The sequence below is a fragment of the Aethalodelphis obliquidens genome, unplaced genomic scaffold, assembly GCF_003676395.1.
Source record: "Aethalodelphis obliquidens isolate GAN/ISIS:26980383/991018 unplaced genomic scaffold, ASM367639v1 scaffold57, whole genome shotgun sequence".
Taxonomy (NCBI): domain Eukaryota; kingdom Metazoa; phylum Chordata; class Mammalia; order Artiodactyla; family Delphinidae; genus Aethalodelphis; species Aethalodelphis obliquidens.
In genome coordinates, this window is record NW_020838001.1 from 10,138,191 (window position 1) to 10,154,485 (window position 16,295).

The 16,295-nt window shown below is 46.6% G+C and overlaps 1 protein-coding gene across 6 annotated transcripts in view; it reads left to right on the forward strand.

Annotated features, from left to right (window-relative positions):
- Positions 1-16,295, forward strand: part of NFATC2 (nuclear factor of activated T cells 2) — a 158,363-nt gene that overhangs the window by 70,413 nt on the left and 71,655 nt on the right. For all 6 annotated transcript variants that reach the window (XM_027086982.1, XM_027086981.1, XM_027086985.1 and 3 more), the window contains exons 4-5: positions 7,288-7,490; positions 8,434-8,606. In XM_027086982.1, the coding sequence (XP_026942783.1) occupies positions 7,288-7,490; positions 8,434-8,606 (376 nt within the window). The remainder of the gene's footprint in view (positions 1-7,287; positions 7,491-8,433; positions 8,607-16,295) is intronic.

Here is a 16,295-nt window from a genome sequence, read left to right on the forward strand (position 1 = left end):
TTTCTGTGGGCTCTGCTCTTAGGTTTACATATTTCAACCAGGTCAGGTTTTACCTGGTTGGCACCCTTGTTCTGTCTTTTGCATCAGTCGCACATAGAGCAGATGAAGGAAATATTCCTCCTGGCGTCAGAGCTGGGTTCAAATCCCTGCACTGCTGCTTGCTTGGTTGGGGACCTCATGTCTCTGAGCCTCCGTTTCCTCTTCTGTAAAAGGGCAGTTGAGTTGTTGATGGAACTTCAGGAGGATGGAAAGGGGACAGGCACGCCACAATTAATTGGACACCTAATTATGTCTTGCAATTATGAGAAATATAACAAAGAAGACTATTGCTGGGAGGCCCCGCCTTGTCTGGGGAGCAAGGAAAGACTTTTTTTGGGAAATATTATTTGAGTCACATTCTGCGGTATGACTAGGAATTACCTAGGGCAGAGGTGGTGGAGACGGTGACTGGGGGATTGTTTCTGAAAGATCAGACACAGAGAACCCCTGGTAAGGGGGTCGGGGTGTGATGTGAGGTGGGGTCAGATCGCACATGGTGGTGTCATCAGTGGGAGCTGGGAGTTCATAAAAGGTCATTCTGGCCACAGGGTAGAAAGTCGTGGGTGGGGACCGGAGGGGATGCAGGGAAACTCTTTAGGAGAGAAATAGTCGTAGTTTGGACTAGGGTGGAAGTGATGGATGTGGAAATGGTGATGGATTTGAGTGCACTGTAGGAAATCAAATTGACAGGACTCTGAGGTGGATCCGATATGGAGGTGAGGCGGAGGGAGTTATCATGAATTAGGGTTTTTAATGATGTTATTAATATGTGCCCATTAGATGGATATGTAATGCTGAGATAAGAGTAAAATCATGGAGTAGTTTTCCTGGTGTGTGTGTGTGTGTGTGTGTGTGTGTGTGAGAGAGAGAGAGAGAGAGAGAGAGAGTGAGATGGGAGTGGGCTTGGGGTAGCAGCTATGTTCTGCAATTTTTGCATCCAAAAGTAAAGGCAGAATTTGAGATCCACGTGTATTTGTAAAAAACTTTCTCCCTGCATGCTGTGTGGCAGTTGGGAATTACAATAAAACATCCCCATGGGCTTTTCCCTTCTTTCACAATGTAATATTTGAGGACGATACCAATTTCCTAATATTCCAGATTCAACAAAAAAATGCTACTTAACATTGTTAAAGTTTGATTTTAGTAAAATTCAAAACAGTTTCCTTGGCCTGTTGCCATTTTGAAAATCAATCCCACGTTTCAGCTTTGATGGCAGCCCCATCCATCTGAGAGTATTTAAAAACTCTGAACAGAGTTGATAGAAAAATTGTTTTCAAGGAAGTGTCATTTATGGGTTCTCATTGCAACATTATATAATGGGGAATGTTTGAACAACCTAAATGCCCAACTGTAGAGGTTAAGCTGTGAGTCCAAACATAGGATGGAAACAAGGGATGCAGGGCAGAGCAAAATTTAAGGTAGCACTCACTTTCAGGTACTCAGATAACATTTGCACAGCCCTGAGAGCCGGTGCCTCTTTAAACCATGTGCCCGGGGAACCTCACTTGCCTTGTGCCAGTCTAAGCCCAGGGAGATACTATGCAGTTATTTGAGATTGTCCCAGTGGACAACATTTAATGACAAAGGGCAATGGTCACATCATATTGTTAAGTGGAAACAATATCTGAAATAGAATCCCAGATATGTTTCTCGAAGTGCCTAGAAGAAGCGTCTGGAAGGATGTACACTAAAGTGCTTATTTATTTTGAGAGAGTATTTTCTCTATAATATATATATTTTTATATTGTCTATTTTTTCTGCAATGAATGATGAACCCTTATAACTTTTATAACAAGACGAAGGGAAAGCAAGTATCCACATGTACCTGTGCCTCAGGACAGTTCAGTTGCTGCTAAGAGGGGGCAGAGCTTGAATTTGGGGGCAGGCGTGGTTCTGATGCGCTTTCTCTGGGAAACGGGGGGTCTCTGAGATGTGGAGACCATTTCAAGTCTGGGTTCTTTTGGCTGAGCTGGTGGGATGGACCTGCCTGTCGTAATATATATAGTCCAGCATCTGGGAGCGTCAGGAGGCAGCTGCGACACCGGGGAAGCAAATCTGGCCACATCCCTGAGCTTCCACTCGATGGCTTTGGAGCTTAGGGTCATGAGCAAGTCACTTAACCCCGCTGAGCCTTGGCTTTCTCACCCAGAAAAGGGATCACCTTGCTTTTCCTTCCGTGTGTTGCTGTGCAGATTAAATCAGCTCTGACACCCCCTAGCTGTGCGGCAGGCCCTCATGATGTGCCCCAGAAGCACCCCTTCTTCCTGGAATCTTGTAGACTGCTTGGGAAATTTTCTGCGAAAAGCAGAAGACTTTTGCTCTCACCCTGGCTGCAGGAGGTGGAGCCTCTTGTGCTTTGGAGGTTGGCTGACCTTGAGCTTCTAGGTTCCAATGGGTGGGCAGGCGGGAGTCTGCTATGGCTGGGAGGCCACCCTGCTTGCCATGCTCCTGAGATGACCTTATCTTTGAAGAGGCCTGGAAAGAGGCCTCGAGACCCAGGTCTTCCTAAAATGGGGGCAATGGGGCATTTGAGACCTTGAGGGCAGGTCATGCCATCCCAAGGCATCAGGTTCTGTTTGCAAGACCCAAATCACTCAGTTTTTGGAGAGGCAAGTAAATAGCCATAGGGTCTTATCAAACCTCCGGAGAGCTGGCAAGCCTCCTCCAGAATGCACACGCTCTGGTCATCTTCTGCCACCTTCAGGGAAGGGGAGGGTGGGGATCGGAGGGGAAGTGTTTTTTTCACGCTAGACGGTGTGGTTTCTTCCCCCACCCCCCTCCTCCCAGCCCTCCACGTCAGGGGCTCTTCAGCTGCCCACAGAGACGAGGGAATGAGTGCCTGGGTTTCACCACACGTCAGGATGTTTGGGGTTGTTTTTCACCTCGTGGGTATTTCACATTCATTCTTCACTTCTCCATTCAGTTCCGTCCTATCACCTCCGTGTTTTGATTTGCATCAGCCTCCGATGACAAGGAGAATTCTCGTTTCATGGGTACCTCCTGTGTGCTGGGCTTTGGGGCCCTATAAAGGTCATCTTCTTTAGCCTTCAAAGAGCCCTGGGCAGTGGGAAGTGATGTCCCTGTTTTATAGGAGCAAATGGAGGCTCAGAGAGGTGGAGTCACTGCTCTGAGGTCACACAGCTGCTGATAAGAAGCAGGGCCTGGACTGAGAGCTGGGTACGTCTGACCAAACGTGAAATCCTTTCTCCTTCCTGCTCTACCACGCCCTCTGACAGCAGAGACCTGTCTTACGTGGGAGGGGGCGCTCACGAGGGTGAGGTGGGTTCCATCTGCTCACATGGCATCAGCTAGTCCAGCTCAACTAGGGGCTGCTCAGCCCGGGACACACAAAGTTCCCGCTTAAAGAAGTGGGTTCTTCTCTTGAGGGGCAGCGTTGTTTGTCTTGGTTGCTGTTGCCTGTTTCTCTGGCTCCCTCCATCTCCCTTCCTCCTCCCCTGCCCCCGCCCCTTCTTGTTCAGCAGGAAGAGCACTCTTGATCTTATAATTTCGCACTTGCTCGTGTTTCCTTTGAGAACGTAATCTGCACTTTCTGAGCTGTAGTTGTAGATCAGAGAGCAGCTGTGAGTCTGTCAGACGCCAAGGGCACAGACAGCACGCTGGGAATGGACTTAGAGCCTGAAGGCCCGGAGTCCGCATCCTGGCCCTGCCCTGTACTAACAGTGTCCACTGGGGCAAGTTGCCAGGACTTTGCCAGCCTCAGTTTTCTCATCTATAAAATGGGCCCCTCCTACCTAGAATTGTTGTGATACATGTAAAACGTTGAGTGTGGTGCTTGGCCTGGGGACGGTGTACACTTAGCTGCTGCCCGGTTGTTGCTGGTGACCATTGATTCCACATGCTTATTGATCACACCGAACAAAACAAACACGCTCTCTCCTACCATGGACTTCCTGTTCAAGTGGAAAAGAGAGATACTAAGCAAATTAACAACTAACAAGAAAATTCCAGATGGTAACGAAGTAACTATTCCTGTGGTGTGTCAGTGAATGTTTAACATCTACTTCTCTAGAAAAAGCCCCGATTTATAGCATTTAGCACTTTTTGTGGTGTAAATATTCTCATCGTGGCTAATTTCAGACGATCAAAGTAATGTCTAATGGCTCTTAAAATTCCTGAAAATTTAAGCAACTGCAAGGGTGGAATAGCTGGCTCCGGCACTGGGTGTATGTAACTAATGTGGTTTGGGAAAGACCTGAAGATCTGAGAGCTAAGTGCACCAGTGGAAGAGTATGCCAGCAGAGAAGATGGCTGTGCAAAGGCCCTGAGGTCGGAGAGAGCTTGGTGTGCTCAGGGAACAGAAGGATGGCTGGTGCTGGCAGGAGCCTAATGGGGTGGAAGGGCTGGAAGACAGAGGCTGGGCTGTTGGAAGCCTCATAGACCATGGTACCAAGTTTGGATTTTATTCGCCGGCCACAGGAAGTCTTTGGAGGGTTGTAAGCAGGGGAACGTCTGGGTCTGCTTTGCATTTTTTAAAGATCAGAGGGCTATTCTGTTAAAGACCAGCAAGAGGTCAGTTAGGGAGCAGTGGTGGTCACTCCAGGGAGAGGCAGTAGCGGCTTGGACTAGTGTACCATCAGGGGAGGGGACTAGAGGTGGCTGGACTCCTTTGGGATGTGACGGATTTTATCCCCAGGTGTTCTCTGGCTGTTTACCCTGAGTACATGCAGCCTGCAATTTCTGCTCTTAGATCCCGGGAAGGAGGAAGGAACCTCAGACCATTAGGGTCACTCTCTATCCTACCTGCTCTCCTCCTTGATTCTGATGATACTGTGTTTACCACCTCCTGATAAATCCAGGACAGGAGGTGAGGAAAGATATGTATCTTGGGTCCAAATGCAAAGCAAGAACAACAAAAACAGAATCTGTCCTCGAAGCTGCCCTTCCTCCTTTGATTTTTCTCAAGAACAGTACCTGTTCTTCAGTTTGCATGGGGGAGAAAGGTAACAGACTGACTTCACTTCCACCTTTGCCCCAGGGTGCCTCTCCGGTGTGTATCAGACGCTTATGTAAATGTTGTAGGTGTCAGCCTGGCAGGTTATGAAGAAGGTTGCCATCTGGCTCTGCTCCACCCTTAGCTCGCCTCTTGGTCCAGTGTTTAGAGGGGCACAAGAGAACACCATCTTTCTGGACCAGCATCGTCTGAAAGACCTTTTCTCAATGATGGAAACGTCCTGTATCTGTGCCGTTCATTATGGCACCAGCCATTTGTGGCCATTGAGCGCTTGGAAGGTGCGGCTCGTGTGACTGAGAAACTGACCTTTCAATTAAATTTTTGTATTGCTTGCTATACTGGGCAGTGCAGTTCTAGACCATGTGTGATTATCTATTGCCCTGGAGCCTTTGGTTCTGGGCATTTGACTGGAGATCCTACTGAAATTTTGTAGAACTCTGTGGAAGGGTGGGGTCTCAGTGAGTTGTCACTTGTCATAACCCCGCTTCCGCCCTGTTTGCAGAGGAAGGAGCAGAGGCGCAGAAGGATTACATGATTTGCCCAGCATTTCTCAGCTGGGGAGTGGCAAGACAGGAACCCACCTTCTGACTCTTAGCTCAACATCCATTTTTCTTTTCTTATGTGTAATTTTCAAAACCAATGTTAAATTCCACAAGTTTCCAGGCAGCTCTTCTGCCTGTAACTTTGTGGATGAAGTTAATTCCTCTTTGATCACCTTCTCAACCTTGATCTCCTGCATCCCTAGAAGTGATCATGATGTGGTCACTCTGGAGCGCATCCTTCCACACCTTTTCCTATTGCATTTACATGAGTATAAATGAATGGATCGAAACATTCAGCATTAAAAAAAATAAGTTGTATCCTGCTATCCATGTTTTTTTTTACGAATTGCTTTTCTTTTTTAATAGTATGTCTTAGATCTTCCGGGTGAAGTTCACGGATCTTTACCATACTGGTTTTTTAACTGTTGTAGTCTTTCATAGCCTGGACATGTATTACTCATAAGCCTGATGGATGAAACTAATTGTTCATTTTTCTCTTCGTGTTAGTAAACATTTTTGTGCATATCTCCTGCATGCACAGCATTTCATCTGGGGTCCATACTGAAGTGTGGAGAAGTGGATTTATTAGGTCATAGGGAATATGTATTTTTAATATTAATAACTGCTACTCCAAAAATAGTTATACCAGTTTGTGTTCCTATCAGCTATGGGAGAGTGTCTGTGTCCTCACAGCCTCCAAAACATTTGATATGATCAAATATTTACATGGGTGCCCATCTAATGGGCAAAAAATGATATCTCATAGTTGTTTAATTTGTATTTTCCTGTTTACAAGGCAAGTTGAACATCTTTTCTATGCTTTTCTTTGTTTTTCTGTGAATTGCCTGTTCAAATCTCTTGTCCAATTTTCTGTTGAAAAATTCATTATTGATTCATTCAGCAGATACGTACTAGAATGCCTACTGTGTGCCAAGCATTATTCTAGATGCTAGGGATTCTGTGGCAAGTTAAATAAATAGACATCCCTGCCCTCAATGAGGTGATAGTCTAGTTGTAGAAGAAAGACCCAAGCAAAAGGAATTGAGAAAATATATAGTATATTTTATGGGATTAAAAAGAAGGGAAAGGAGCTAGGGACAGCCATGGGGGTAGGACTCGATTTTCAATAGGATGGCCAGGAATCTTGTCCTTCGCTTATTCACTTGTAGGCACTCTTTATGTATTGTATGCATTAATCCTTTGCATGTTATACATTATACATATTTTCTTCCAGTCTTTAATTTTCTATCAGTTTAGATGACGGTACTTTTGTCTTGCTCTTTCTTTTTTAAAATGATAAAATCTAACTTGTTAATTGGAATATAGTCATATAAAAACTGAAAGTTCCTTCTTTCTAGGCAACCCATTGTCAAGAGCTCTGGTTTATCGTTTCCACTTATTTTCTCTTCTCACTGCCACCCCCTGACCCCCGGTCACCAATTAAGCACAGTTTCTGGCTGTTTCTCCATAAATGCAATTCTGATCTATCACAGTCTTTCTCAGGGCTGCTTAATATTCCATTTTAAAGAGGATCCCTATAATTTATCCAAGCAGCCCCCTCTGGCTGGACATGCAAGTTGCTTCCAATTCTCCATGGCTCTAGACATTGCAGCAATTCTGTGTTCTTTCTGCTGCTCATGAGCTTCTTTGATGTTTTTGTTTGCTGGACTGTAGCCACCATACCCTGTATGTTAATGGTGCTGTAATAATTTGGTTTTGTTTTCTCCCCCTCAGCTCCATGGCTACATGGAAAACAAGCCGCTGGGGCTTCAGATCTTCATTGGGACGGCCGACGAGCGGATCCTTAAGCCCCATGCCTTCTACCAGGTACACCGGATCACGGGGAAAACCGTCACCACCACCAGCTACGAGAAGATCGTGGGCAACACCAAAGTCCTGGAGATTCCACTGGAGCCAAAAAACAACATGAGGGCAACGTAAGGGCTGGGGGCTGAGGGCAGTGGGTCTTCATGGGGAAGTGATGGGGCCAAGTGGCGGGGATTTGGGAGGAGGATGGAGTTGATGGAAGCAACCGTAGACAGTGGTTCCCAATTTGTGAAGGACCCACAGAGGTTTCTGTTTTAAAAGTCTCCATTTTCAAAGTTCTAGACCTAGATGTTTTTCATGTGTATTGAGAGGAAGAATACTTATGCATCTTTGGTTTATGTTGCTTGGGATGAGGCTAAATTTATTTACATTTATAAATTTGTTTGACTTAAAATTATTAAACAACTATGCAGATAGGTCTAACCTCACAGAGCGGATATGCATATGGCTAAACTGTGGGAAACATTGCACCCGTGTGTTGGAGTTTAAAAAACTTTATTAGAGAATAATCTCAAACATGAAAACTGCGAGAATTGTACGAAGAACCCCTGTTACACGGTTCGCTCAGATTTACCAATTGTTAACATTTTCCACATTGGCTTTATTACTGTTTTTCTCCCCCTCTATTTTTTCCTGAACCGGTTGTGAGTTAGTTGCAGACCTCATGCCTTTTTACTTTTAAATGCTTAAGCATGCATTTCCTAAGAACAAGCATGCTCTCTTACGGGACCACAGTACATTTATCAAATCAAGGTATTTAATGTCCATATGACTACTCTTACTATTGCATAGTCCATAATCAATTTTTCCCAGTTGCGTCTTTGAGTTTTTCAGGTACTTTTGAGAGTAGAAAAGTAAGCCTGCAGAATCTCCCTAGAGGGGTGATTTCCACTGGGGGATTTTGCTAATTACTTTGTGTTTTACCCCCATTTTGGTTTAAATTCCTGGCTGAAAAATTTATCCGTGTATTGCAATCCCCCGCCCCCCTTGCGGGTGACCTTTCCTGCTCCCCGAGATGGTCAGTTGTCAGTGGGGTTCTTGGCTTTCCGGCAGCATTGACTGTGCGGGGATCCTGAAGCTTCGGAACGCGGACATTGAGCTGCGGAAAGGCGAGACGGACATCGGGAGGAAGAACACACGGGTGAGGCTGGTGTTCCGGGTGCACATTCCAGAGTCCAGCGGAAGGATCGTCTCCTTGCAGATAGCATCTAACCCCATCGAGTGCTGTAAGTTGGGTTCTGGGCAGGGTCAGTTTTTGGCAAGTGCAGTGTATGTGACCCTGGGCGGTGTAGCCTGGGCAAGGTACCCAGCAAGAATGTGTGACCCGCAGGGGTCAGCGGTGGCCCAAGATGACCAAAGGGGCCAGAGACAGAGCACATTTCAGGGTTTCTCTCTGCTTCTCTTTACTTGTGGAGGGTTTACTGTCAAAAATAATGATGGCTGATAAGTAGTCTACAGCTTAGTTTAGAAGATTTGAAATGTATAAGTGTTGTGCTGGTCTCAAAAAGGGTAGATGCAGTTGGAGTGAGTTCACTGTACTTAGTGCCCCCTTTTTTTGTTTTTAGATTTATTTGTTTGGTTGCGTGGGTCTTAGTTGCGGCAGGCGGGCTCCTTAGTTGTGGCATGCGAACTCCCAGTTGCGGCATGCATGTGGGATCTAGTTCCCTGACCAGGGATCGAACCCGGGCCCCTTGCATTGGGAGCGTGGAGTCCCATCAACTGTGCCACCAGGGAAGTCCCTTTTTCCTCTTCTTTTCTTTCAGTAGAATAATAATAGTATCACAGTGGCTCTCGCTTACCGCGCTGTGACTCCACTGGTCACTAGGCTAAGTGCTCAGTGTGTAGTACTCTTTAAATACTCACAGCAGTCCTGGGCAATGGCTGGTGTCATGATGCCCATTTTAGAGAAGAGGAGGGAGAGAGGTGAGGGGCAGTGTAACTTGTCTCAGCAGGGCTGGGATTTGAGCAGGAGCTTTGGCATGCAGGAGCCACACGTCCCCATCACCCTCAGCACAGCCCATCACCCTCAGCCCATCCCTGGGCGTTTACTGAGAATCTGCTCAGTGTCTGGTGCTGTGCTGGGGGCCTGCAGATGAGCAAGATGTTTTCTCTGTCGTCAGTGAGCTTACAGTCTGGTGTAAGCTAACCCACACAAAGATGCAGAAGATTTTCAGAATCCAGTACAGAGTGGCCAAGATCTGCTGTTCGGAAGGTCTCTGAGCAGAGACCTGGCCCAGCTACATTAGGCTTCAAAAGAAGAAATCACTTTGAGATCATTCTTAGGTACTTTGGGCAAGTTTGTTGTTGGATTTTGTAGTTAGAGGTGACAAAGCTTATTGTCTGCTCAGCTTTTGAGAGTTGAGAAGTCATTTTTAAAAGCATAAAGAAAGAAGTAAGCATTGTTCCAGAAACAAAAGCTGTTTTTATTAGTTTTACAAAGTCTCGTTCTTCTAAGAATATTTTTGTGCTCTTACAATAATGCTCCATATTCAATTATGTTTCAGGGTTTTTTTCCCACCTTTTTACTGGACACTTTACCATAATTAGGTGTCACAGAATCAGCTGCCTGCAGAGACGAGGGAGGTCGTGGACGTGAGTGGAGTGGGTTGGGTGGGTAGTAGTGGTAGAGACTGGGGGCCAGGGTGGCACGTTCCCCACCTAAATGGGTTGCTGTTACCCAAATCCAGCCAGTGTTTCCATGTGGGAGTGTCGACTCAGTGTGGCCAAATCTGATTTTTTTTTTTGTGGTACGCGGGCCTCTCAATGCTGTGGCCTCTCCCGTTGCAGAGCACAGGCTCTGGACGCCCAGGCTCAGTGGCCATGGCTCACGGGCCCAGCCGCTCCGCGGCATGTGAGATCTTCCCGGACCGGGGCACGAACCCATGTCCCCTGCATCGGCAGGCGGACTCTCAACCACTGCGCCACCAGGGAAGCCCCTGATTTTGTTTTTAAGATAAACCAATAATCTCCTGATTTTTAAGAAAAGCGACAACAAAGTCAAAATACTTTGTAGGTCAGCTGAGAACTGCACGTGGCTTGGTTTCATCAGAGGTAGTCTTAATTAGACACTAATTAGGAAAGGGAAAGTATGAATATTTTATGCAGAAAGCATTGAGGAAGACTGGCCTTCAGCCAGCAAGAGGAGAGGGCGGACCCTCTTTGGTAGAGAAGCCAGAACTTGGTCTTGATTGGTCTTTGGAAAAGGATGAGGGAGGCCTGTGATCTCTTCCAGGCTGGTGAGTCAGGATGGGGGACCAGGCTGAATGTGGTGGTGAGTTTGTGCTCTGAAGTTAGAGGAGAAAGACCCAACAGCAGACAACAGAGGAAAACAAGCGTTTGAAAAACATCATCACAGAAACAGTGGAGGAATTCCCCTCCTCTGCCCAGCAGACCCCACCCCTGTCCCCCAAGTGCTAGTCGTGGTGACTGCCCCACCCTGGTCTTGGTTTTGAACATCTCAAGACATTTGGGGAAGGAAACTCAGGCTCTTCCTCAGTGATTTCGGGGATTTTGAGAAGATAAGGTCTTGCCTTTCTGGCAAATGACTCAGTCTCCAGGATGGGGCTGTGGTTTGCAGCAAGGTGGGGGTCAGGAGGCCTCAGGAGGGACCGTTGATAGGAGCTCCTGTTCTCTCCATCTTTGGGTCCTTCAAGTCATTCTATCTCCTGTCAATCTGAGACTTTAAGGGTCATCACTGGTTGCACGCACCTCCAGCAAGATCCTCAGGGTGTTAAAAGTTGCGTGAACTTTGAACATAGCAGTTTTTTGTTTTCCTATTCTTATAAAGACGTGTTTGGCCGATTGAACTACTGTGCTTTGACAGATAAGGAAACTGAGACTTTCTTGGTAAGGTGATTTCTTGTTAAGGTGATTTACTCATTTACTCGGTAGGGAGCAGAGGCAGAGTCTCCAACTTTCTAGTTCTGTGAAATAGCTTCTTTTGGTTTCGGCACCAGCAGCCTCTCTGGCAATACCAAGTGGAGCTACCGATGGGCCACTCTCCCTCTCGCGGAGGGAAGGCAGAGCCTTCTGTCATTTTTATCTCCTTCTTTGTTCTGTCTGGCAGTTCCATCAGCATTTATGGACTAATTGAATGACTGTTTGATCCTTACGGAGATATTCAGCATTTGTTGACAAATTAGTCTGTGACATGTATCAACACAGTATGTGTACAGTAAATATGTGTTGACTAATTGACTTCATGTCCACCCCTTGGGGAAGGTAGGTTGGTAAGAAAAACACTCAGTGGGCTGGTGCTTATTTGCAAGGCTGCCTTATTTACTTTGGAGATGTCTTTTACGTGATGTCTCAGGGATCAAGGTTGAGTTCTCAGAATCTAGTAGAAAAGTCTGCAACAAGCTACTGGAGGCCACTCTTTGGAAAGTGGAGTTACTTGCTAGAAAGGCAGATCTCTTCTATTTATTATAGGCCTGTGTGCCCAAGGGCACATCTCACCTGTGCACAGAGGGACACCCCATGTTTCTATTTTCTGTTTCCAGCGGATCTTCAGTGTTGCCAGGGAGGTCCTTTGAGTTCCCTCCCCTATTCTCAGCAGAGACTCTTTCGAACCTTCTGTGTCTCCCAAGCTCTGGAGGCTGCCCCACCCTCCTCCCACCTGGAGGAGAACGTGGAAGAGGTCAGGAGGCAACACCCTTGTCTTGCCCAACAGAGACCCTGCACACGGTCCCAGCTGTGGGCAGCCTTTCCTCATCTGGGACCCTTGGAATGGGACAGTTCGCCTTACCCCCTGGGTTCCTGAGAGCTCTCAGCTTCAACTCCAAGTTCCCTTGTGCTGGTGGAACCCTTGCTTCCCTCTTGTGCGAGTTCCCAGGGCTGGCGAAGACAATTACCACCACCTGGGAGCCTTCCAGCCACAGAAATTGCTTCTCCCACAGATCTGAAAGCCAGAAGCCCTAAATCAAGGTGTCATCAGGACTGGTTCCTTCTTGGAGGCTCTGAGGGAGGGAGAGCCTGTTCCAGGCCCCTCTCCTCCGGTCGTGGCCGGCGATCACCAGCGTTCCTTGGCTTGTAGACACATCACTCCAATCTCTACCTCCATCTTCACATGGCCTTCTCTGTGTGCCCTTTTTTCTCTCTCCTAAGGACACTCTCATGGGGTTTAGGACCCCGCAATCCAGGATGATTTCATCTTCATCCTTATTCACATCATTGAAGACCCTGTTTCCAAATGAGGTCACATTCTGAGGTTCTGGGTGGGCAGGAAGTCTTGATGGCGGCTCAGTTCAACCCACGACACCTCCTCAGCTGCATTTCTCGGCTTCACTCTTCTCTCTGCTCTGCAATTCCCAAATGCACGGGCATCCTCCTCTGGCTCCTAGGCTTCTGCCTATGCTGTCACCTCCATCCAGAGCAATCTTAGCTGCATGTTGGAATCACCTGGGGCTTCTAAGAAAAAATAGGATGCCTGAATCCCACCCCAGAAACTCTGATTCAGTTGGTCTGCGTTGAGCCCTGAACCCGGAGACTTTCAGAGATGCCTAGTGATTCTGACATGCGGCAAAGTTAGAGACCTACTGCTGGGAGGTGGGGTTCCCGCATCCTTCAGTTGCTTAGTTAACCCCTCCTTATCCAAGGCCCCAGCTTAGATGGCCCCTCGAGGACGAAGCTTGCCCTCACCCCACAGGGTATAGGGTCCCCTCTCTGTGCACTGACACCCAATTTACTTATCAACCTCTCTTAGGTAAGGTTAGGGACCAGTGGGCGTTAGCCAGGGCCTGGCACATAGCAACTGTCTCTAGAATGTTTGTTGAAAAAAATGAAAGTGTGAAAACAGTGTCCCCAGGCTGCCCAGCAGGAGAGAGAGGCAGCCATGAGACAGAGTGGATGTGTCCCCAGGGGCAGATGCCTTCTCCCGTGAGAACTTTCCTTGGGTTTTCTCCTTGCCCTGCAAAGGGGCCTCTCTGTGCATCACATTTCAGGAAACACCTAAAGCAATTTCCCCCCGGGCCCTGCCCGCTCAGAGCACAGAGTATAAATTCACTTTGCTCGTTTTGCAGGAACTGGGGGCATGGGTATGAGGTGTGGACTAGAAAATGGCTTTTCTCACGTGGTGTTTTCAGTCTCTCCCTTTTCATGACATAATTGTGTTTTACCAAGGTATAATTAAGATACACTAAATTGCACAGACCGTAAATCTTCTGTTCAGTGGTTTTGACAATCGTATACACCAGTGTGACCACCACTCCAAACAAGATACAGGGCGTTTTCCTTCGTTCCTGAAAGTTTCCTTCTACCCCTCAGCCAGTGCCCCCTCCCCAGCCCCATACACAGGCAAGCACTGTTCTGATTTCTGTAACCATAGATGCGCTTTCCCCATTCTAGAACTTCATGTAATGGAATAGTACCGTATAGTACCGTCTGGTTTGTTTTACTTATAGCATGATGTTTTTGAGATCCGTCACTGTCACTGCGTGATTTGCTGGTTCATTCTTTTTTTTTTTTTTTTATTGCTGAACAGTATTCAATTGTATGAATATAACGATTGTTTATTTACCACTGATAGACATTTGGGTTGTTTCTGGGGTTTGGGGATCATGAATAAGGCTGCTATGAACATTCCCCTTCAAGGCCTTTGTGGACAGATGCTTTCATTTCTTTTGGGTAAATACCCGGTAATGGAATTGCTGGGTCACGGGGAAAAAAACCCATATGTTCCAATTTCTGTATTTTCCAAATCGTTTTACACTCTGTACAAGAGTGTCTGAGAATTCCACCTGCTCACTAATATTTGGCTTTGCCAGTCTTTCTAATTGTAGCCATTACAGTGAGTAAAATGGTATCTCATTGTGCATAACCCATAATTTGCATTTCCCTAAAGACTAATGACGCTGAGCCCTAATCTGTGTGCTTATTGGCTGTCCTGTGTCTTCTTTGGTGAAGTGTTTGTTCAGAGCTTTTGCCCATTTTTTATTGGGTGACTCATATTTTTATTGTTAATATACAGTAGTTCCTTTTGCACTGGGTATGAACCTGTTGTCAGATTTATGTATTATGAATATTTTGCCCCGGTCTGTGGCTTGCCTATTTCTTTTCTCAATTGTGTCTTATTAAGAGCATCAATATTTTATTTTGATGAAGTCTAGTATATTCTTTTCTTTTCTTTTGGGATTATTACTCGTTATATTCTCCCAAGAAATCGCCACCTATCTGAAGGTAGCAGACATCTTCTCTTCTGTTTTCTTCTAGAAGGTTTTTGATTCTGGCTTTTAGGTTTAGGGATACAAACCATATCAGGTTAATTTTTGTGTATGGTGTGAGATAGGGTCCAGTTGCGTTGTTTTCCGTATGGAAATTCAGTCGTTTCGTATGCCTTTTTCTGAAAGTGAGAGCTTAGACAACCGAAGACTGTTGCCTCCCTCACCACCTCCCCTTTACTCCTCCACTACACGCTCCTAAGTCTGACGTGGAAGATGGGGGATCACACAGCAGTGCTGTATGGAAATCCTTAGAATTAGTGAGATCAGACAGGCAAATTGATTTTGCTTTGCTTCATAAATCAGAGATGCTCTCTTGCCCATCTGCTCCTTCCAGAAGCCAAAACGACCCACATGATTCTTATAGGCCCCTTAACATTATTCTTTTAATTAAAAATATATTTGGAGTGCATCATATAGTACTAGGAACTGGGGATGCAGCGGTGACCAAACCAGAGTCGTGGCCATCATGGAGGCCACATTCTAGTGGGGAAAACCCACAGTCAGCAAGCAGGCAGAGACATCATTTCAAACAGAGCTAGCTGTCATGGTGAAAATAACAAAGATCATGTGTTAGTGACTTGGGGGTGGGGGAGCAGCAACCTTAGTCATTCTGACCAGGGAAGACCTCTCTGAACAGGTGGCTTGTTAACCTGGACCTGAGTGACGGGGGAGCATGGCCCAGCTGGAGGGTAGAGCAGGTGCAAAGCCCTAAGGCAGGGATAAGCTTGCCATCGTCAGGGAACAGAAAGGCAGCCGGGGAGGCAGTGTGGAGTGACGGGTAGGGAGAGGTGTAGGAGGTGAGGTCTGAGAGGAAGCAGGGGACTTTGGATTTTATTCTAAGTGAAACGGGAAGCCTTGAGTTCTACATAAGGGACTGGCATGATGTGATTTATATTTTAAAACTTGTTTAGCACAGTGCCTGGCACAGAGTAGATGCTAATAAATACTTGAAGACCAAATGAAGGAAGGTAGGACGTGAGGGGGACATGAAGGGGAAGAGGTAAAGGACAAGGAACTATTATCAGTCACCTACTGTATGTCGAGCACTTTCTCTGTTGCTGCTAAATCATTGGGAGGACACCAGGAACTCAGCATCTGTTCCAATTTTATAGATGGGAAAACTGAAGCACAGAGAGGTTAAACTAATTGCCTGTGGTCACACAGCTAGTAAGGGACCAAGCCAACTGTGACGACCATGTCCTGCTGGATCCCAGGACACCAAGGTTGAGCTACATCATGAGTGACAGACTAATTTGGGCCAGAACTCCAAAGGGTGACGTCATCTCATATAAACTGGAGACCAGATCAGCGACCCTTAGGGAACTGTGGCCACCCTCCCACCACTCTGCAGTGGACTGTCTCCCTCGAGACCCTGTAGCAGTAAATCTTGGGTGAAATTTGGGCAGAGGGCAGGTAGGCCAGGCCTTTGTCTGCCCTGGCTCTCTAAGGTGGCTTTTAAGCGATGACTAAGGGATCACATTCAGAAACATCAGAAAACCAACATGTTGGGAGGAAGCAGGGTTAGGGTGATGGTTAGGACTGTGGGTCTGGGTTCACATCCTGCCTCTGCCACTTACTAGCTGTTTAGTCCCGGGGAAGTTACTTAGCACTCTGTGCCTCAGTTGTCTCATCTGTAAAATGGGGATGGTAGTAGTACCTATCTCAGTACAGTAGAATAACCCCAATGCCTCTCTTCTG